Below are 23,338 nucleotides of genomic sequence, written 5' to 3'. Positions count from 1 at the left end.
CTCCGGCATTACTGTACTCTGTATGCCAGCACAAACGGATTGATAGAGGGATCTATGCGAGCAATAATAGGAATTCAATAGAGAAAAATTTCCAATGAACCCAAATGTTCATCACCATCAATAAAAAAGTCTATCACTGCATATATTGAGACCTACATCCAGCCAGCTCACATTCCTGTAAACTATTTCCTTCAGGTCCATTTTAATATAGAATTTTCCATCAACATCTGGGAGCAAAATTTAACCAAAATCTGTAGTTATGTATTTGTTTCATCCACATGTGCTATCTGCCCGGCCTTCTTGATTCAGTCATCCTGTCTGAATTTTATTTTTCATTTATTCTATAAAATAATTTATAAAAATAATTCCCTTTGGTCACATATCCTGTTAATGGCAAGGATAGTGCAGCAATAATGAATGATTCACATTCAGAAGGTAACAGATTTTAATCCAATTGAGGGCAATGATTAGCCTGTCAAGATTTTTGGCCACTTTTCTCTATCCTTTCAGGCTATACTACCAAGCAGTACTTTAAAAAGAGAGAGGGAGGGGATATGACTGCTTCATTCCACATTCTTCCCAATTTACCATTCAAAATCATTCCAGGGTCATCCAGAGAATTCCGAGTTTCAATCTCAGTCAGATCTATTTCGACCCCAGGTAAATGTTTGTTTGTGTATAACATGAGACTGGAAAATCCTGTTTACTCAAATGTTAGTGGATATAATTAGAAAAAAAGAGTTTTCTTGTTATCATTCCCTGAACTAACAAGAATTCCAATGGCTCCAAGATGTTGGTCTCCAATATCCTCAGGGATGGTCTGTGATGACCTTTGCCCACTCATGCCAGCCTTAGATAAGTCTAGGATCCATTTATGAGGTTGGAGAACATACAGAATGGATTCTGTTACCTCCAGTGATAATGGTGGTTATGATAATAATAGCTGGCAGGTACAACAACATAACCATACTCATTTAGTGAGCTTTCTATGGTAAATGAAATGCCTTGAATTTTCAGTATGTACACTTCTCTATACCAATTCCCCACCAGTGACAGGAATAGCCGCTGGTACATTATCAGGATCTTGATTCTTTGTCCATATGCACCTCTAACACTGCACCTAGATGGTTTACGAATATGCACATTTTTATCCAACCCAAACATTTCAAATTCTGCTAAATAAATTAACACTTTCAAGCTAAATGTTTGGAAGTGTTTGTATTTCTTTCCTGTTCCTAGTGCCATCAGTTGAAGAGTTAAATAATTATTCAGCAAAGATGGCTGTTTTCTCCATAATGACCCTGACGACGAAATGTTGGTAAACTACCAGACTACATGGCGCTACTACCCAGACGACAGCCATCTTCATACTCACCCCTGCGAGAGTCTCAAATTCTACTAACTACTCAGTGATTCAATGCATCATAGAAATATATAGAGACAGTGTTCACATAACACACGCCTTTCAGTTCTTGATTTCTTTCAACATAAAAATATAAATTAAAAATTATTTTTGATGAAACAGCACAATGGAGTCTGTGTCTTGCAGTCTGTCTTAATATGGATGGGAGAACATTAATTTGTGCAATTAAAAGTTTGATACAATTATTGCAGTTTTTGCAACTGTTGTTGAAACTGATTACTTTTTCAAGGCATATTCTAAAGTAACATTATATTCTGACGATCTTTTAAGCGGATGCAATAAAATACATGCAGAGCAACTCAATGCAATAAAGATACTACAGAGGGGAACAACAATGTAGACCAATAGCAACCAGCAGATAAACGTTACAATGCAAAAGAGAAAATGGTGTTACAAAAATACCACATTCTATAAACCAAAGAAATAAAATAATATTTTCATTCATTCACATATGGCAGACACACTGTCTGGACAAATTATCCTGAGGTTTCTTGTACTTTTACTAAACTCCTCCAGGTGAACGCCAGAGCGTATCTTAAAAATAGGCAATAATTTCTTCTAACATCCCTTGTATTTCTTGCAACACCACACAGCATCACTGAAGAAACAGCATAATTAAACAGCACAAACAATTTTAGGTGCATTAGCATATAAAATATGCAAAAATATGCTTATTAGCTTTGCTATGTCTGTCCACTGTGCAAATGTAACTCAAGAACCAATGAACACATCTTTACAAAATTTTATACTGACGAGTTTTACTAAAAAAAACAAACAATATAATTTAGGTTAAAATTAGACAATAGGCACTTTACATGAATACCCACACGTGTTTCCGCATGTGAAAGTGACTGGTTTGAGATTTCACACTGGGGAATTCATGTGTGGAGACTCCCCAGCATTTCACACATGTCAAAGGTCAAATTCTGGCAAATGTGCCAAAACTGTTATATTATGCATACATTTCCTAGCTTGTTAACATTAACTGGATGACATGAGGCTTATGACGTCTATCTGAATGCTGTCTGTCTGTCCTTTCCAATAAACTCAGGGTCATTTGGACAACTTTCACAAAAAACTTGTGTATTTTAATCTCCTACCACCTACAAACGTAAATACGTTGGTAAGGTAATCTTCTGAGGTAGGAGAAACAGTACTTTTGAGTGAGTGCAGGTTCAACAAATATTAAACTTAAAAACCAATTCTACCTATAAAAGACATCAAGAATCAGAGGAAATGAATGAAATACACATTCACTTTATATCTGATAAATGAACTGTGTCGTCAGGTAGTAAGAGGTGAGAAACATACATACCACTCGGTACTTAAACGTCTTTCTACATAAACGTAACAGGCCGAATTGTTTCTTTTTATAAAGTAGCCGGTTCCTCAGCCAAGATCCTTACCAGTTGCATCCCTAACACAAGGCTGCTCAGTGACATTTATTACCCTCTGAACTGCAACCGAACACAGTATCCAAACAGAAACCAAAACGACTCACAATCAGAAAAACAAAATCAACAAATATAAGGAAAAAAGAAAAAAATGTTACATGCTTAACATCATGCAATCCACTACATTCTTAGTTTCCATATCAAAACATTTTAAAGTTTGCAATTCCTACCACAATTAAGGCAGTCCTATAATGTGCAGCAATAAAGCTAAATTCCCAATCAATCATGCTCATTAACAGTATGCTTTAACAAATAATAACTATGAACCTTCAAACGTTGACTTACCTTGAAGACCAATGAATTGCACCCCACCTTAAAAGAAAGTAACAAACTAACAGCTAAAACAGTCCATTATCAGCATCGTCATGTGACAACTAAAGCAGGAATCTCGGTTCATACCTGATTTAGCTTCACATTCATTTTCAGGCAAATTAATTATTTAATTCTATTGCAGAGATTGGGAACCTACAGGAGACAGAACTATGGAAAAAACAACACTTTGCAAAGTTACATACTCTGCAATTTCAGTTTAATGCACCTGAATAACTGCCAACGCATTCTAAAGATTAGACAACGCCATGAACCTCCTGGTTGCTTCTTTAAAGTTATGCTTTATTCAATGATGTTATCAGTATGACACTGAATTATAAGATAATTAATGGATAATTAACTGGAAATGATACAGCTGTGACCACATTTGAGTACTATCCCGGCACATCTTTGGAAAAACTGAGGAAACCGACAATGAATCTCAATCAAGATAGTCAGTCCCCAGGAAAAGACTTTAACCCAAGACTGCATGAATATGAAGCAGGAATTCAACCATTCAGCTGCAACACTTGGTTCCTGACCACTTTTTAAATAAAAATAATCCATCCGTTCCTCATATCATTGAAAAAAATTTGTTATATATTCAGAATCCCACCAAACACAAATCATATTGAAAATCTTTGTTTTAAAGGAATTATTTTGGCTCAGGAACATGCATTTTGATGCTCTAAGATACAAAAATGAGTTCAAGACAGAACTCATAAAGCCTACTTTCTAACTGTACAATCCTCCAGTCATATATTTAATTGGCGTTGTCTGTTGATAATGTAAATTTATAAACTGGCAATAAAACGTAATTTATCTGACGGGTTAATGTGATGAGCTTATAAGACACCAACAAGATTGAATTCCATTTGAGTCAAGTGTTTTTTTATTGTGTGTAACTATAAATACCAATTTCATATTCCAAGTACCCACAGATGATTAGATGTCACTTCAAAAATGAAAGCTACGTAAATATTTTCACACAACCACTACGCTGTTGTTTTATATTAACAAAACATCCTTAACATAAGATTTTTCAAAGACCTGTTATCATACATAATTTCAGGACTCCACATTACATTTGACTAATGTCAATTCTGTCTCTTAAGTCTGTATGGTCACTGTGCTAGTATTACATATTGTGGGAAAAGAAAATGTACAAGAAGATTTCTGTCTTCTGGGTTGTTGCGCTGTGTAGTCTGGTCGATGTTAACCAACGTTTCAGAGGTCATACTGCCTCCGTCATCAGGGCATAATATCATAATGTTATATGAAATGTTATAGAAGTCCATTAAATGCTTGCAGAGTATTAAGGGATGCAATACATGGACATAATCTGACGTCACAAATTTACTTTTATTTCTGGAAAAGTCAAAGTTAAAAATCGAAGTTCTTTGCAAAGTAAAGAATTGCATAAGGCCCAGAAAAATGCTGATACTAGATTTCTCGACACTGGCGTACAATTAAAATATGTAAATATAGCACAGTGATTCTTATATCAATATAAGGTTCCCAACCTCTACTTTTCTCTACAAACTACAGCTTTCTACATTAGTAAGCGTAACATACTAAAGTTTCAGATATGTTAATACTAGAAACACGAAGTTAGACATACGCAGCGCAAGCATCATATTGAGATATGATCTATGCAGTTTTCTCATGTAAGATGATAATAATGCACACCAATCATATTATGCATGTTATACTGTGAAATATTTCTAAAAAAAGATACGTTAAAATTGCGAACTGGCAATAATATCACATAATAAGTCACTGTATGGATAATATTGGCATGTAATTGTTAGTAAAGTGTGTGCTAATGACTACGCATTGCATACGAGAGAGAAAAAAAAGCACACATGGCCCCTTTCGATGGATATCCAAGAGATTATCACACAGTAAATTTTAATAACAATGTCAACTGTGGTCTTCTGGGTTGTAACACTGTGTAGTCTAGTACCTGTATTAACACATATGCATGGTGAAGTGTAAGAAAATTTGACTTGAAGGAATAACTGATTAAAACTGAACTAAATGTTACCTGATACCACTTTTAATATGTCATCTTTACGCAAAAAAAATTTGGGAGACAAGATCAAATAATTTGTGAGCTGCCAGTTGCCAAATCACTGCATTAAATAGAATAACAATGATTTAAAACACTGATAGCATCCAATTAAACCTTTTAAGAAGTGTTTGAAGTGGAATGGAGCAATATGAGCACAAATTAAGACATGGTATATACAGAATGGGTGGGAAGTAAGTAGGCATTAAATAATCGCTATACATTGGAAATATAGAGGTTATAACCATTTTCCAATGCCTACTTACTTCCCAACCACCCTGTAGTATTCTGCATTTAGCATCAGTCCAATGGCTTATGTGTTTGTATATTTTTATACACTGAAAGAGCAATTTAGAGAAATTTTACTCTCTTCAACATCACACAGCATTCGCAAATTTTCCGTATACGTACTGAAAATAGTAAGAAAAAGAGAAACTTGTCTCATCTGATACCAAGCGAGCGCACAACATACTAGATTTAAACAACAGACGTTGCCACGTAAGGGTTGGTAGCGATGGAAAAACGAAGATGCAGGGTAACACCTCACTCCACTTCAAGCACATTAAGATAGCTTACACTTGAAGATAAGTTATGAGCACTTAAAAGAACTAGTGTAATAAAAAATTAAGCTCACTTACCCCCAAGGTGTCCTGAGTACTTAATAGATGTTACTTGAAAGGAAAAAAAGACCACATAAACGAAAATATTAAAATAATGAATTAAATAAGCCACAAAGGTTTGTCGTGCAATACATAATACATATCCCAAAAATTCCCAACACAGACACATGCACAAAACTCAAAAACATCATGTGCTTTGGTCAACAGTGCAGTGTTTCATGCAACATAAAATACCCCACAGCGGCTTCACTTATATTCTGAGAAGCAAGTGCGTAGTCAGGTCTGACTTTACTATGGAAAAACAGCCAACAGGAAGCATGAACACAGATTATATATCAGACTCATACCTTACAAAGCAGACATCAGGGTCAGGTTCTGAACTTAGGCTCATTCACGAATAAAAATTTTCAAAAGTGCGCGTATTAGCTTCGCCGTCGTTGGCTGTCTGCACGTAACAACCCAAGATCCACTGAACAGATTTTCATGAAATTTTACAACTGCGAAACCTGAGTAAAGTTGTCCATACATTCCATTTTTTGGGGAGCAAATCAAACAGAAATAATGGACACTCTATATAAAGATTTACGTGCGTTTTTGCCTGCAGGGCCTACGTGTATTTTACAAGTGGAAACGGCTAGAAGGGGAATCTACAGCCAGCTGCGCAACCACACGTGGGGAATTCTCCATGATCATGTCATAATCCAGCCAGGCAGGCACCAAACAATCTGCCCATACAAAGATCACTGACCCCAGACAGCTAAGATGTCATCGATGCCATTAGCCAACATCAAGGGTATAAACTATGGTGAATGTGCAAGAATTGTTATGCAATGCAAACACTTCCTAATTTCTCGTATGGTGCTAAGGGAAACAGTGTGTCTCATAGCTCACCTTCTTACCGATCCACAGCGGACATTTGGATAAATGCAGTAACTCTCTGGTAAAAGAATGCCCTACACTGTCAGTACCAAAGTTGACTATGCATCCAATCCTGAGCCAGTTCAATCTACTGCAGTTACACACAACCCTACTTCTTCAAGATCCACTTCAATAAACCACTAAAATTCTGTGTATCTCGTCCATTCAATCCACTAACCCAAAAAATAGTAAACGTAAATGGTGCAGATCAGGACTTTTAAATTCAAAAATCTTTGTTTGCATCAATGACAGGATGGGAAGTCGGTACAATACTTTGATGTTTCAAAGTAAAGACGATGGGTGTCACATGCTGCAAACAGAAATTATGTTATGTTTTGCAACCTTTTTTTTTATTTAGTGTTCTGTCTGACGACAGGTCCATATGAACAGGATCCTTCCATTCTTTTCTCGGACTGGGACCTGTTCATATACATTCTTGGCACATGATCCAGAAGTGGTTTGCCATTGCCTTCTTCTGTGTGTGAATGGAGTTTGTTGGGATGCCACGGAGGAAAACTCCGTGTTGCCTAGACCACGGCCTTGCCCAACACAAGTTATAAATTCGGGCACCGCCGCGAATCAAACCCGAGACCCCCAGGATTACAAGGCCAGCGTTCTAACCGCTAGACCACCGTGGCAGTTTTGCAACTATACATTCAAAATAATACGGTTGATGACATTTTCCCAAAACTGTATTCTGATAGCAGGTTATATGGCAGTAAGACTGTTATTGACATTATGAAACAGACCACATATTACTATTAAACCTACATAACGAATTATAGATAGTTCAAGTGAAGACAGTTCATTCTGTTTTCACATTTCCTGTCAGCTGCTTCATTACGGGAAGTTTTAACCACATTTCTTTCCATCACATGTTTGCACAGTCAACTACAAAGCATTATTAACTAATATTTCTGAAACCTAGACCAAGATTTCCCAGCTGGTTTGTTTCACAAGCAATAATTTCATTACTTATCACATGTACTATAAAAAAAAACAGGGATAGACAACACGCATTCCGGATACGTCTTTGGCATTTCACAATTCTGAAACAAATGTCCTTGGCGAATGCCAGTACTCTTTTTGTTATACAGTAATTATTTCTCTGCAGATTAATAGATTTTAAAAAAAAAAAGTTATGCAACAGTTTGCCAGCTACAGCAAAAGTAGTTTTGTCATGGAAACTGATATAAATCACAGTATCTGTTGCCAGGTGAAACATAAACCTGTATAATCAGGAGTATTAAGCACAGCCACTTCCTTCTCTATTCCATTCATTTGTCAAATAATCTAATAAAAAAATCTTTCTCCCACATACTAAAACTTTATCAGCTATCTATCACAGCTTACATGCGTGTCATAGTAACATACTTATATTCTAACTCTGATCAGAATAGCTAGTATATTTAGTCAAGAATCAAACACACTACCCCCATCATCATCTTGTCCCACTTTTCATAAACAACTTTATATCTTTCCTTTGAGTGAGATAACCTAACCAGGTCACATGATGCTAACACAATAACCTGAGAAATAAACCACATTCTTTTCCACATACATGCAAAGCAACTAAGTTGATTAATTTAAGCACCGCACCATATTTTATATCCATCTTCAGTCTAGCTGCAGCTGCCATGTCAAATGAAACAGCTGTTATTATTTCTTTACATCAGGTTCAATAGCCACTAACAAGTAGACTCATAACAGCAATGAGTCATAGCCAGGGGTAAAGTTCAACAAGCAACAGCCCTCTGTTATCAACACGTCTGGTTTTTATCTCAGCCAACACATGACATGTGTACCATGAAAAGGACAAGAAACGTTAATACGGTAATTCCATGTTACCTCAATACCACAACCGGCACGGCTACCTCGGATTTCAATATTTGGTAAGCTAGTTATGTCTCATTAGCGATTAAACGTCAAATTTTACCTTCCGATACACATTTCAGATATATATTATATGGTTATTTTATTTCAATTTTAATTTAAACTTTGTCTCATTCTGAATCACTAAAACATTTGTAATTCAAACTCTAGTGGAAATACAAAAGCTCATTCTTGCAGCAATTTAAAATGGCGGTACCATTTAGTATGCCACCTGGGGGGCCACTTTAAATTTTGTACCTTCCAATTTCTAAATACCAAAAATAGATAATGGCAAATTTATTTAAAAATTTCCCCAAACACATTCTGTGATTACAGTATGTAAATATCTTTCTGAAAACTTACAGGTTGGAAAGTACAGAGTTAATTTGAAATTCATGACAACTAACGAAGTGGTTTCGTTATTAAGTATAAAAGAATGAAATGTATTTTTAAAGATTCAAATGGCTACAAGTTCTTTTAAAGTATACAAGGACAAGAATGTTTTAAAACAGCAAAATCTGAGCTGTCAGAATGGCTGATGGAAAGGACTGTAGTATTCAGAGGGGGCAATGAATCTGGAATTAACACAAAAAGAGTAATTAATCTGCCTGGATTTTGTGAAAATGCAGCAGCTATTTCTTCAAGTTCAAAATTACTGAGAAGGGATATAGAAAATAAGATCTAAAGGCAAAATATTAAGAGATTCTTAAGCCATTCCTAAATACAAAACAAACAAAAAACAATGAAATGGTACCTATGCATATATTCTACCAGCATGTTTGTTTCTGATTACAAATCATAGGATACCATAAACAAAAATAAATAAGTTAAATTTTGATATGATGCTCTGTACACAGTATGGAACCTCAATGAATATAACTGGAAGTTGAGAACCAATACAAAGAGTAACAAATTATTTATACAAAGAAATAACTTCTACTCAACTGACTCACATACTGACATATTTCAGGGAGGCAGAAAATGAAATACCTCAATTTTTGGTAAAAAATATTAATATGTTATGCATGTGAACGGAAGAAAAAGTGTCATGAAATTTTCATAAAATACCATTCTCTCATATTATCAGTAGCGCTCAGAAACTGACACCATCTGGGAAACCTCAGAATAATGTGTGTGTGTGTGAAAGCAAACTGCGAGAACTGAATTTTACTTACAGTGTGATCCCTGCTCCTCACCATGGATAGAGTGCTCTGTGGTAGTCCCTGTTGTAGTTATGTCAATCATATCGTCATCTGAACTTAATGACACACTACGAATTTGCTGCCCATTCTCAAGCTGAGGAGAAAGAAAATAGTTTAATTTACTTAACTCACGTACCCCATTACATGCCATGAAGGCACTTCAGTGAAGCAGAGGAAGTATAATTCTTACTTGTTCTTGACCTCAGCACTACATGCGAGTGAGTGGTCAGCATCACATACCAGCCTTGCTCTACCCCTAGAAATGGACTCCTAGTACCCACTAGACAGGAGAATGAGTTAATGTAGTAAATTATTATTATTTATTATTATTATTTAGTGTTCTGTCTGACAACAGGTCCATATGAACAGGATCCATCCATCCTTTTCTCAGACTGGGACCTGTTCATATACGTTCTTGGCAGATGATCCAGAAGTGGTTTGCCATTGCCTTCTTCTGTGTGTGAATGGAGTAATTGTTGGGATGCCACGGAGGAAAACTCCGTGTTGCCTAGACCACGGCCTTGCCCAACACAAGTTATAAATTCGAACCCGAGACCCCAGGATTACAAGGCCAGCGTTCTAACCGCTAGACCACCTCATCTTATTATTATTTAGTGTTCTGTCTGAGGACAGGTCCATATGAACAGGATCCTTCCATTCTTTTCTCGGACTGGGACCTGTTCATATACGTTCTTGGCAGATGATCCAGAAGTGGTTTGCCATTGCCTTCTTCTGTGTGTGAATGGAGTAATTGTTGGGATGCCACGGAGGAAAACTCCGTGTTGCCTAGACCACGGCCTTGCCCAACACAAGTCATAAATTCGGGCACCGCCGGGAATGTAGTGAATACCAGAACATAAATTGAACTGCTTCAGTAATTATCAACCTTTCTCAGAGACATTCATCTTTACCACGCTAGATTTTCCAAGGATATAACAGGAAGGAAGCATGGGGGAGTAATCTCCCCAATATTGTACACACCTGTTCAAACGTGATATTTTGTACTAGCATTCATCTCCTCACATTAAAAACTTCCAGTACCTACTGATTTTTGGGACTTTCTACAGGTATCCTTCATAACAAACACTGTCACTGCAATTATTTCTCCACTTTAATAAATTATGACAGTAAAAACTCTGAATAAAATGTGGGAACACCACATTTCCAAACCAAGTTCAATTACCCAAAACACACAATAAGGCACTACCATCATCAAAATAAAAATTTAGTAAACAGTTCCACAATTTTTATCAGTAGGTTACAATATATCAAAATATGTAAGCCATATGCTAAAAATCACACAATGAAATCCAACCTCTGGCAGCACTGTTACTAACCAAGGCTACTCCTGCTATATTACTGAGAAGGCTGACAAGAGAAGCGCATTACACATGTCAGCAATATTAAATACTTTTCCCCACAAATCAGCTATGTTCTATGATGAATGGATGTAAAACCAAAAAAAAAAAATTGACAGTGGAACCATGGTTCCGGAGAATCTGACGTAAATACTTCTTTTGTATTTAAATTATATTTAGGCAATGAAAGGAAGTTTATATATTGGCTTTATTCTAAATATTCCCTTTATACATGCTTTACAATTGAGTAAATAGTTTGATTAAAACATTACTTATTTAACTTGAATTAGTTACGCTTAAGATGGGTCTGTGGTAGCTGAAATATGTTATAAAATTTGTACACTTTAGAGTATCAACATTTCATGCAAATACCACATCTATACATTTCGATCTAGTAGTACTACATTGAGGATTTGACATCAACATTAAGCCAAACGTTTCCTCCATAAATGTGACAAAGCTTTCATTTCCCTCCTTCTTTAAATCAATGTTAAAATCTCCTACCAATATTATGGGCATTGTTTTACGACCTTCTGTGGCCATAATTGAAAATTTGGGAGCAAACATTCCCAAATGACTCAAAATAAATCTCTTACAATCATCAATAGGTGTGTTGTTAGAAATATACAGGGTAACAATTAAAACTTTTTCACCATTTACCATGGACTCTGCCACACAAATATCACCTCTCTTTTCACCTGCACCTATTCTGTAATCTGCTCCATCCTCCTACAAGCCTAATTCTCGTACACGAGTTCACAAATTCAGATGAAAACATTAAATGTGATGAACAATAATAATAAATAGGAATCCCTTACCTCAAACTTTGTTCAATTGTAAGAGACCACAATGTCCACTCTCAATGATCATTTCAATTAAAACTAAAATGGAGAGAGTGGAGGGTAGTATCACAGATTTCTTAATAATTCTTATATAAGATAAGTACTTGTGATATTCTAAAACGTTTTTAACAGCACAATATTATCTACTCTACGACGCACTTCTACAAGCGATTCACAGCTCAGCTCTTTCCGCAATAACGAAAGCGGATTGTTGACGGCAGTAATGAAACACAACAATTCCGAATAAACAGATGACATAACAATTAGTTTTTAGGTAAAGGAGTAAAGCATTGTTATGCATGCAGGAGTTCATATAAAAGCTGACCATTGTCAGTCCATATTTACACACTGTTGGTATGGATCTTGCACATCTTCCTAAAGCTGTTTTTGCTGAATGACCCCTCCCTATAGACGTATTTTCGTCAAAAGGATTAGGTAGTAGTTCAAGGAACAACTTTACAATACTGTGACTATATATTTCAACCATTTTAGCTTCCAGATCCAACACACGACAGAATTTGTGGTTTATTTACACTCTCTCCATGCAATATAATGTAATATAACCTAACTTTCTGCCAAACTCTCTAAATTCAAGCAAAAGTATTAAACCTCACTAATCCAATTATACATCCAGTAGTGAACAGTATATGACAAACCATGGAAACTAATCATACATAAGGAAATGTATGCTATATTACAAACATATGCCCTCATTGTTAGCCTATACCTGGTTCCACAATGTGTATGTAGAGTATGACTGAACAATTTAATCATCAGAGATTTCTGGTGCCATACTGAAGCAGGCTACTATAAAAATGTTCTCTAAATAATACAATTGGCAATAATATTATAAGTCAGTTACTTCAGCAGATCCCTGAAGCACAGTGTATAAAACCTATCCTAAACAGAACATTGTAAAACTTATATTCTACTGAACTTATCTACTGTAAGTATTCAGTATTTCTCCAATGCTTTCAAACCTTTGAAATTCACTGTAAATTATGACATAAAATAACAGCTGGAACTTGACATACTGTCAGGAAACAAGCATACGTTTATAACCAAACACATAACCTTAAAGAGAGATCAACACGATTTACAGAGACATGTAACTGATTTTTGCTCCACAATAAGGTCTCAGTTTACATTATGTGGGCATATGTACATTAATTGGTGCAGTCAATATGGTTACATACATGCTCTTACCACTACGGTGTTTGGGTCAAAATTATTTGCAAATTTCATACTTTAATTACACATAATCCTAGAAGTGCAGCTATTAAAAATGTCACGATACAATAAACACCCATTGTCCCTCAAAACGTCTTACAGGTTTTAAAGTACTGCGCATTACCTGATCACCAACTGCTTGATACGACGCAGGAAAACTCATTGGAATTGACGCATTGCCTCTCAGGGGATCCTTTTCCATGGTTTCAGGCACAGGAAAAACTAAAAAACGAAATTTGCATTTGTCATACGTAACAAAAAAACAAAAAGTTTGTGACATCGCATCACTACTATGGCGTCTAATTTTCCTTGCAGACGACATGTCACGTCATTTTCATTATATATGAAAAATTATCAGTCACATGAACTTACCATTTTCGTTATATTATTGTAAAATAAAGAGGTAAAACTGAAACGTTCTTGCGTGTATGAACTATTCGTAATTGCAAATATGGTCCTAGAATGTTACTTTTGACTTCGACTTCTTTCCCTGACGAATACACCGATAGAATGCGATCATATGTTTAATTTTAGAGTCAAAGTAGGTTTCAATAAAATAACCACTGTTCGCCCACAAGTGTTTAGAATTATAAAAAATAACAATCTTTTAATGTAACTTGTAATATATCATAATTTATTATAACATTCGGCTGAGAAAGTAAAGACATCCACAATTAAGAGAAATGAGTATGAATGACGTAGAATAATGCGTGCAGTGACATGGCGCCGCCAGTCCATTAGAATTGGAATGATGACGGTGATGATGTTCTGGTTATTATACCAGGTTACATTATTACTAAAATATCTCAGAACTGTGGCGCAGTTGTTGTCGAGATTAATATTATTGCATTTCCACAAGACCTGACTTCTAGATCATCATTCGCCGCTGCATATTGAGTTACAAATCAGTGTTCGTCGATCAAATGTGCATTTTTAAAAGAGATGTAATTAAGATTTGAAACTCAGTTCATATATAAACGGGTGAGCTAATGTTCCTAAAATCTAAACTCTCGAAAAAGTTACATGGAATAGAATCCTTCAACGTCTGATCAATTTCCAATGTTGGCAGTACATGAAATAGGACTATTTCTAAACCGTAAGAGCCTCAACATATAAAATGATAAGAATAGGCCTACTGGTACAATTCTAGTCGTGACAAGAATTACAAGAAACAGAAATTTTTTTTGTGTGTGTGTGAGTGCCCTATAACTGGAGAAAGGACAAAAATCTTTTTAAAATGTGACACAGAACGATTAAAAATGCGGATCTTTAAATCAGAACTATGTATTTTTAAGGTTATGCAGAACATTTTAGGCAATGTGCCCAAAATTATTCAACGCATTGAACCAAGAAATGTCTCGACTTATTTCAGTACCCAGTTTCTTAGTATGGAATTCGTAAGGAAGGATATCAGTTGTGAATGGGAAAGACTGGGCTGGGTTAAATAAGGTTTGGTGAGGTTAGGTTAGGTTAGGTACGATCATGCACAGAAGATCAAATGCAATGGAATAATTTTGCTTCATGACTTAAAGAAACCGTGTCGTTTGGGATTATCGAGTGTTGGAAACTAAAAAAAAATCATGACTTTATAATATTTGCTTATAAATAAATGTTTTGAACTCACCATGCCAAACTTCATGAAAACTCCCACAGGTATGATTTAGTTACCTAGTTGCTGAATGCGGTAAATATATAATTGAATTTAATTATGTGAAAGGCACACACACACACACGAAGCCTGTACATTAGACTAATAATTATAAATTTTAAAAGCGAAGGAAATTTGCTCATGTATTCACACACACACCTGCTCAGTCTCCTGTTAACTCAGGAACGTTGGTCCCGCATCACGCAATGTGGATCAGTGTCGTATCACATGACTACAAGTCATATGCATAAGCCGATACTTCAATTCGGTCTCCGCCTGTCGCCTGGAAATGTAATATTATTACACAGGATATTATCACACATTTACGTCACAACCTATGAAGCAGTTATCTTTAGAAAATAGTGCAAGAGTCTGGCATCTAACCCTAAAGACGCGAAGGCTTGCTTTGTACACATCCATCGCGTAACGGATCTGAAATTCATTTCATGGAGCTTACAGTCGCTCACTCTATAGGCCCACGACCTCAACAGATAACTACCTTACGGGCAGAGGGACCCGTTTCCTTTTGGATAGAGTAGCAGGAACGTGAATCAGACCACTGCCCCTTATCTATAGACGAGTGGTATACAACCTGGGGTACGCGTACCCCCGGGGGTACGTGAAATTTAAAGAAAAATATATATTATTTTATGATAAACACTGAATAATCAGGGCCAGATTTAGGGTTAGCCACAGGAGAACCGGACGTAAGGACATTCGATTTTCGAGCGCCATCTCTCTCTCTCTCTCCTTTATGCGATTCTTATCTGGGCGGCTAGTTTCATATCATTCCACATAGTGCTTTGGAACGTGACTGAACACTATTAGGCGGGATTTAAACATATAATTTTGCTTCGCTAAAATACCTTTTGTTACTTTATTAATCTTTATACGATAGGCAATAATATATTTATTATTTAATAGCTTGATTCTCCTTTTTCTCATTTAAAACTTATTATTTAATACATTATTTTGGATGTAATTTATTTTAGATGTAGATTATATACTATGTATAACTTGAATTATACACCAACAAATTTGGGGGTATAAAGTTAAAGAGAAATTATATCTGGGGGTACGCGAACAAAAAAAGGTTTAATACCATTACCATAGACGAGGTATGATACGCGTGGAGGTTTGCTTTCACGCCCCCTGACATCTTCATGGGGACAACTTCACATCAAAGTTAACCACGACCACTCTCTTACCAGTAAACACCAGAGCTTCTAGATTCTGGACGTGACGCTGTTAGCCATCCAGGAGTAGATATTTATAAAGTAATTAGCACCTGTTCGTACAAACTGACTAAAACCCAGTTTTAAGCGGTTTCAAGATGACAACACACAAAATGTTATAGCCAGTTTAAAATTCCTCAGATGTTTAGAAAAATCCCCTGTTGTTATGAAGTCTGAAGTTTTCTGTACGCTCACTGTATATGCACGATTCGTTCTCGTCCAGCTGTTTGATTCCGACAAAGAATTTGTTACACAGAGACCGAATGACTGCAGTGAAAGCGAACTGGTGGTACTTGTCTCCGCGATTGTAACACGTAGTCAGTGATCGTTCTGTACTTTCGACCGCCCCAGGCCCCACCCTTCGGGGTGCCCAGTGCATCGACATTACGATGTATGAAATATTTCAACAGTGACAACTCAAGAACCAAAGTTTAAGCCAATAATATTAAACTTATAAGACACCGGCTTTGATATATATTCTTGTCTTTAGCTTGTAAAAATCTGAATGATGGGCCCGCATGCATTAGTTCATTCTCTATTTGTTTTAGATAACAGTTACATTTTAATATTATACTTCCACACGGGGTTCAGATTCTGTATACCGACATATATCCTAACTCAGTTCATAGATATGATAGGCTAAGAAGCTTCTAGTTAGGTATCAGCACCGAAATAAATACTAAAACGCCTTGGAACAAGAAGTGAGTGGCCGACTTTTATGTTACTGAGGTCGGTTCGCGACGTGACACAAGATTGTGGCCAGCTAACGGTGTAGTCGGAATGAGCAGGGGGACGTCGTTCACTGGTAAAGGCTGTGTACCGGAAGTATCCGCTTCGAGCCTCAGCCAGTGGCTTTCATTAATGACATCGATAATATTTGTTTAAATCTTGTCAGTCAAATCACAATAAAATTCCTATTAAATATTAAAATATTACTAAAATTAACATTTAAATATTTAAAATGAAGTTCTCTATCGAAATGTTCGATTTATACATTAGATCATCACTTTTTTACACGACATGTTTCAGTTCTAAAAGAACCATCTTCAGGTGTATAAAATTATATAAACTTAAATATAATTTCTTAAATGCAACTTTTAGTCAGATGTTTATCAGATTTCAAATGATGTTTCCTATTTATATTTTTATTTTATATTTAAGTTTATATAATTTTATACACCTGAAGATGGTTCTTTTAGAACTGAAACATGTCGTGTAAAAAAGTGATGGTCTAATGTATAAATCGAACATTTCGATAGAGAACTTCATTTTAAATATTTAAATGTTAATTTTAGTAATATTTTAATATTTAATAGGAATTTTATTGTGATTTGACTGACAAGATTTAAACAAATATATATTTATCACAATATGACGCAACTTTTATCATCTCATGGATATCGATAATGTTATATAGGGCTGTGAGGTCGTGTAGTATCGGATGGTTACCAATATTTCGGAGGAACGTATTGTCAGGGCAGAGGTTCTTCCAAAACGTTGGTAACCACGTACAAGATTACTTTTGGCGTCTCAAACCAGAATAACACAGTCGACATCATCTGTGAGAATCCCATATCTCAGATTAATTATTTTTCATGATTTTTCTTAGTCTGTTAAGGCTAGTATTTTAAATATTCCTTGGTACTTGATGAAGGTAAATAATAAATTTCTCACTTCGGTAACCTTCAAATCATCTAGAACAGAGGTCACAAATGCACTTCCTTAGCCAAAAACACATTCACACGTGCGTGAAGGTTAAACTGAAGTTAAGTTGTTCGTGACTCGTAATTCGAACGGGGAAGAAAGAAACGTTTACACAATTTTTATGATGAATCACATGAAACGTAAGAACTGAAGGCGTATACGGGAAACAGAAATATTAATAAAATCTATATCGGCTAAATATGGTAACACAGGAATGTTTCAGATGTGATTCAAACTGGGTTCTTCCTAAATAAAAGTCCAGAACGTTGTTACTACACCAAGCGTGCGTCAGTAACGACACTAGATTGAAAAATTATAAATCTTAAGGCTCCATGCAGGTCGGGAAATGTCATGTTTAGCTAAACGTTTCCCAAAAAAAGGTTTTTAATGGGGTTATTTATTGTAACGTCGCGATTTAATGATCCCAAACTCGGGCGAAAAAAAATGTAACAATGTCTTCAGCTCCTCATTTTAATTCCAACAAGTTAGCACGTCTAGTTACAGGTAGATTCACTCGCAAGTAACTGGCGACTCGCATGGCAGACTCGTCGTGCCTGTCAGCCAACGCTCATTCGAGGAGGACAGCATTGATCGCTTGCCTGGCGAGAATATCAAATCACATCTCTAGTACAGATGGATAGATCTTCAGCATTGAAGGTAAGGTAACAGAATGTCTGTGTGGAGAAGAAACACGAAACCTGTTTTGCAAAAGGTTAGCACGTCGATAAATGGCCTCTGCACAAATCATCGTTTAATTACGACTATCCTCTCTACTGGACATGTACAATGCGCAGTGCGTAGTGCGCAGTCTGTCCGACCTTGTGGCGCTGTGTGGTTACTACACAGCAAACCAAAGAAGTACGCCATTTTCATTGCGATAAAGTACAGACGATGGTCTTCTGGGTCGCTGCGTCGTGAAATATTCTGGACACACTGCCTCCATCTTCAAGGATGAAGTGAGGATGAATAGGAAGTGGACTGTGTGCAGAAAAGGGATTTTTGTTATTGATCCAAACACTTTTCCTCATCTACTCATGGCTCTGACTAGTCACTCGCCCTACTCCTGATCCCAAACAAACCATTTACTTCCTAAAAAACCTAATTTTAATCCCAAAAATGGAGGAAATACGTTCATAAGCAACGTTCGTATTCAGCCAAAAGACTACACAACACAACCCAGAAGGCCACAATCTACGAGACAATCTTAATTTATTTCATAACGTTAAATAATCTGTTAAATATATGAATTGTCATAAGTGACTGGTTACGAATTACGAGTAAGGAAGGATACGGAACTGGTCGTGGTCTATTTGAAACTGAGACAACAGCTGAGAAAAATTTACCAAAGTCTCGTCCACAGTCCGGCTTAGATTCGAACCGTATTCCTTCCGGAAACAGATGTAGACCAGTATACATTCACAGCTGTTTGGATGTGAAAGTGGGCGTGTCTTATTCTGTGGACAGGGCGTGAGAAACCTAAGACATGTTTCTCTGTTCACGGTTGGAAATGCTATTAAACCTCAGTAGTTGTTACAATACCATAACACAAGCGAATACCCAATCTATTCAAGCGCCACTCTTCACACCATCATCGTGCGTTATGTTGTGATGGCCTCTGTCGACGTGGAGGTCGTCTAGTCTCGGAATGACTGAGGTAGGACCACAGTTATAGGCTCGATGCACACGAGCGAGTTATTTTGGCGAGCTCGCCGCGTCATTTTCTCGCGCGTTTTAGCAGTACATGTGAAGTAATGGAGCAACGCACGCTATGGCTCGTTTCACACATATACGGCGACCGTCCAAACGGTACCGTTTACACGGAACGGTGAAAACTTCACACACAACCGATCATACCCGGAGCCGGTTATTCTGTTGTTTGTTGCCAACATAACTTGACAGTAAAACAAAAAGTTCTCAGTTATCGTCTCTCTAGAGCCTCGAAGGTACATAGAATGCTCGTTTGGAATATTAAGTAATAAATGGATGATCTTTCATCGAGCTATAAACTTGCAACCTGATTTTGCTGTAGACATTGTCAAGGCTTGTGTTGTTATATACAACTTTGTTCGGGAGAGAGGATACATTGACAATCACAGGTCCTGATAAAATACGTGGTGAAGAAGTAGTGCGCGGGGGAATATCAGCAAAGAGTGTGAGAAATCTTTTAGCTGACTACTTCTTAACACCTGTTGGCTCTCTGAAATGGCAGCTTTCAAAGATTTAATTTCATGAACGTTAATCATATTTTTTTATTACTATACCTATATTTAATTGTAGAACAATTCATTTCATTGTAGAAAGTTTAATAAATTCACATTCACTGATTATTACTTCACAAGGTTGGTACTTAAGTCACGGAACCGGGCATTACACACGGCACGTGTGAAGGAAGCCATTCAACTGTTCACCCGACTACCAAGTGGTGCGCCGTTAGAACGGTCACGGCGCCGGGTTTTGTAGTGGGAAGACACGGCGACTTCACGGTAGACCGTTACCGTATAGACGGCACCGGTGCATGTGAAAGCTCTCGTATAATCTTCGACCTTTAACCGTGTAAACGGAGCCGTTTGGACGGTCGCCGTATATGTGTGAAACGGGCCTTACGATATGTGGAGTTCAGACTATCTTTGACAGCTCAATGAGTATTCTGAGGGAGTTGGGTTCGATGAACGCCGAGGTCATTAGATCAAGAGTGTGAATATCCGGGATCATATTCAGTGAATACAGCGGTTATCTTAAACAGCGTTTAACGACTGGTCTTTGTCAAGGACACGCGTTGTTTTCTTTGAGGTAGGAACTGATTTTTTTAAAAATATTATTCAGATGAGCTTCGTGCTTCAAAGACACGGATTTGATTTAATGTCACATTTAAGCAAGAAGTCTGCGCCATCCTTTGGTACTGTTCCCTCTTAAATTGTGTGGTGTAGTTGTTGAAATAATTCACTGGTCTTAATTCCAGCAGTAGTTGAGACAACAAATGTTGTAGAACTTACTGTAACTTCCGCTCGCTTATGAGAATAAGCAGCTTTAAAGATGGCGCGTGAGCGCAACGGATGGCATAATCGGTGTAACTGCCAAGGTCTGGGATAAGCTGCTGCTCGTATAATCTTCGACCTTTAACCGTGTAAACGGAGCCGTTTGGACGGTCGCCGTGTAACGGGCGTATGGCGGTGACGCCGCGAGTTCGCCGATCGCCGCAGACTGTGTGTGTGAGCAATGGGCAGTGCACACGTGGTTCGCAATCCTCGCAACAGCTACCGCCTTCCAGTCATGGAGGAAGTATTACAAGCCTCATCGCAGAATCTTTACTTTTGATTGATGCATCCAATTTTGCTGCTAGCTCATCTAACGACTTTAAAGCTCATACGAAAATAAATATTAAATTTACTTTCATCTTCTCTTAAATCTGTAAACACTGTCATTAAAACCCCTTTTAACAGCCGTGAACTAACCAATGGGTGTGTCCAATACTTCCTATCGCGTTTTTTAACGATGTATTCATAAACGAAATAGAGCAAAACTACACGTTTCCTTCTGTACACATCCATTTTTGGTTGACATCCAATCTAGTACCGGCGTGCTCTCAGAGATGGCGCTAGTGTGCAGTCACGGGTTTCCTCGCTGGGAGCACGCGCGGCATTTTCCCGCTCGTGTGCACCCGGCCTTAGAAGTAAACGCGTAAACGAATTATAAAAAAAACAGCCGGGTCAGTTAACCTAAACAGGAAACACCTGTTTAATCTAGGGTCTAGGTCTTCTTCTTTTATGTGAAGGTCCTGTGTATATAAGATGAGAAGCGAATATTCTTCTGCAGTGTGTGTAAGAGGATATCCAAGTAAACAATAATTCTCCGATCATGCTGACGAAGCTTGAAAGCCGTTACAACCTTCTTCTCCTATTCATGATAATCTACTGGTCGCCTGAAGGTGGATACTGCAAAGTGTACGAGAGATGCGAATTGGCAAGAGAGCTGAAGGAAATTCACAACATCTCAGAAGAACAAATTCCAACGTGGGTCTGCATTGCTCAACACGAATCTGATTTCAACACCTCAGCTGTAGGACACGTGAACGGCGATGGTAGCGGGGACCACGGCCTCTTCCAGATCAGTGACTTGTACTGGTGTTCTCCTCCAGGAAGAGGTTGGGTTTGCGGAGTCTCCTGCGCAGATCTGGAAGATGATGATATTAAGGACGATGTTGCGTGTGCCAGAACGATATATCGCCAGCACCAGAGGTTGAATGGTGACGGATTCACAGCATGGGCAGTGTATCAGCCCTACTGCTACGGAAAGGTGACTGTGGCCAAGTATGTGGAAGGCTGTGAGAAGATGACCACAAAGACGACAGCGGTGGAAGAACCGTTAGTGAAGAACGAGGTTGCCAAAATCTCAAAATCTGAGTTCAAAGTAGAAAGATCGTAAAGCAGTGGGGGGGGGGGGGGGAGCGAATCCACGTAAAACCACTCACCGTTGGAGTAGTGAGTTTTTTTTGTTTGTTTTTTTTGGGGGGGGTTTCTAGGTTTAAACATGCTAATTTTTCTCTGAAATTTATTCCATAAATTAATATTCTTAATGAGACCAAAGTCTGATACCATCCACTTTGGGGACTATGCTGTTATATGCCATTACATCAAACATTATCGTAATAAATACTGCCATACATAATATTATCCTATACAAAATGGAATCAGTGTTATTATCACCTCACAAGATTCCACAATCCTGTGATTTTGTTGGAGACAAAAATTAAAAAAAAAATCCTATTTTACAGCTCTTATAATTCCAAAGATAAACATGATTTTAATATAAAGATGGCTGTCTTCTGGGTTGTAGCGCCGTGTAGTGTGGTAGATGTTTACTGACGTTACAGAGGTCCTTGCTGCCTACATCACCAACCATCCTGACCGGCTCTACATCCCAAAAGACTCCTAAGAATGAAGTTATTTTCCCTAGTTCACAATAACCACGCACTGGAGTTACCCCTGTGCCAGATGAATTCAATCCACGTCCTATTTCTTCAAGACCCATTTTAATATTATATTGTAATATACGAATAGTTTCGCCAGTCGTCTTATTTCTGGTTTTCAATCTAAAATTTTAAAAAAAAAATTCTCATCTATCCCAGGTGTGCCCCATTATATTATTATGTGTGACGGAACATTTGTTATATATATACATTGCTATTTAATGTTTGAACAAAGAACTTACCTGATTTATATGTTCTGACACAAATTCCTTATAGACACAGCATGTCCCGAACGGCAGTATGCACACGTTAATACAGATCCTGCGTAGAAAATTAAAGATCGTCAAATGTTTCCGTATTTTGTAACAAAACGATTACTGGCGAGAAGCACTTGAACATCACACGATAAAACAGAAAATTTTGGAGGCCACTGGCCCTAATTTCCATTAAGTCCCCCCCCTCCCCCCCCCAAAATGCAGAACACAT

The 23,338-nt window shown here is 37.3% G+C and overlaps 2 protein-coding genes and 1 long non-coding RNA gene across 11 annotated transcripts in view; 2 read left to right on the top strand and 1 right to left on the bottom strand.

Moving 5' to 3' along the window:
• The window catches only part of ClC-c (chloride channel protein 3), a 41,840-nt gene that overhangs the window by 17,704 nt on the left and 798 nt on the right, over positions 1 to 23,338 (bottom strand). For 3 of the 9 annotated variants that reach the window (XM_087361007.1, XM_087361003.1, XM_087360997.1), the window contains exons 2-7: positions 23,095 to 23,173; positions 15,107 to 15,230; positions 13,424 to 13,521; positions 9,843 to 9,963; positions 5,896 to 5,928; positions 3,163 to 3,189 (exon numbers count right to left, since the gene is read on the bottom strand). In XM_087361007.1, the coding sequence (XP_087217133.1) occupies positions 3,163 to 3,189; positions 5,896 to 5,928; positions 9,843 to 9,963; positions 13,424 to 13,501 (259 nt within the window). In that variant the 5' untranslated portion in view covers positions 13,502 to 13,521; positions 15,107 to 15,230; positions 23,095 to 23,173. Of the gene's footprint in view, positions 1 to 3,162; positions 3,190 to 5,895; positions 5,929 to 9,842; positions 9,964 to 12,045; positions 12,068 to 13,423; positions 13,522 to 13,671; positions 13,831 to 14,923; positions 15,065 to 15,106; positions 15,231 to 23,094; positions 23,174 to 23,338 lie in introns of those variants that run through there. The other 6 variants (XM_087361013.1, XM_087361016.1, XM_087361010.1 and 3 more) reach the window with 6 other exon arrangements.
• LOC147874885 (uncharacterized) overlaps positions 18,356 to 23,338 on the top strand; it is an 8,811-nt gene continuing 3,828 nt past the window's right edge. Inside the window, exon 1 of the long non-coding RNA XR_015538764.1 lies at positions 18,356 to 18,543. This is a non-coding gene — a long non-coding RNA (uncharacterized LOC147874885). The remainder of the gene's footprint in view (positions 18,544 to 23,338) is intronic.
• Positions 21,671 to 22,553, top strand: LOC110827941 (lysozyme S). Its single transcript, XM_022060124.2, has one exon. It carries the CDS (start codon positions 21,742 to 21,744, stop codon positions 22,306 to 22,308), a length of 567 nt encoding a protein of 188 aa, XP_021915816.2. The 5' UTR covers positions 21,671 to 21,741; the 3' UTR covers positions 22,309 to 22,553.

This window comes from Zootermopsis nevadensis, unplaced genomic scaffold (genome assembly GCF_977971745.1).
Source record: "Zootermopsis nevadensis isolate Lab colony 2312 unplaced genomic scaffold, Znev_1.0 Znev_ptg000003l, whole genome shotgun sequence".
Lineage (NCBI taxonomy): Eukaryota > Metazoa > Arthropoda > Insecta > Blattodea > Termopsidae > Zootermopsis > Zootermopsis nevadensis.
The sequence above is the reverse complement of the archived record's forward strand: the minus strand, read 5'-3'. Positions and strand labels throughout refer to the sequence as shown.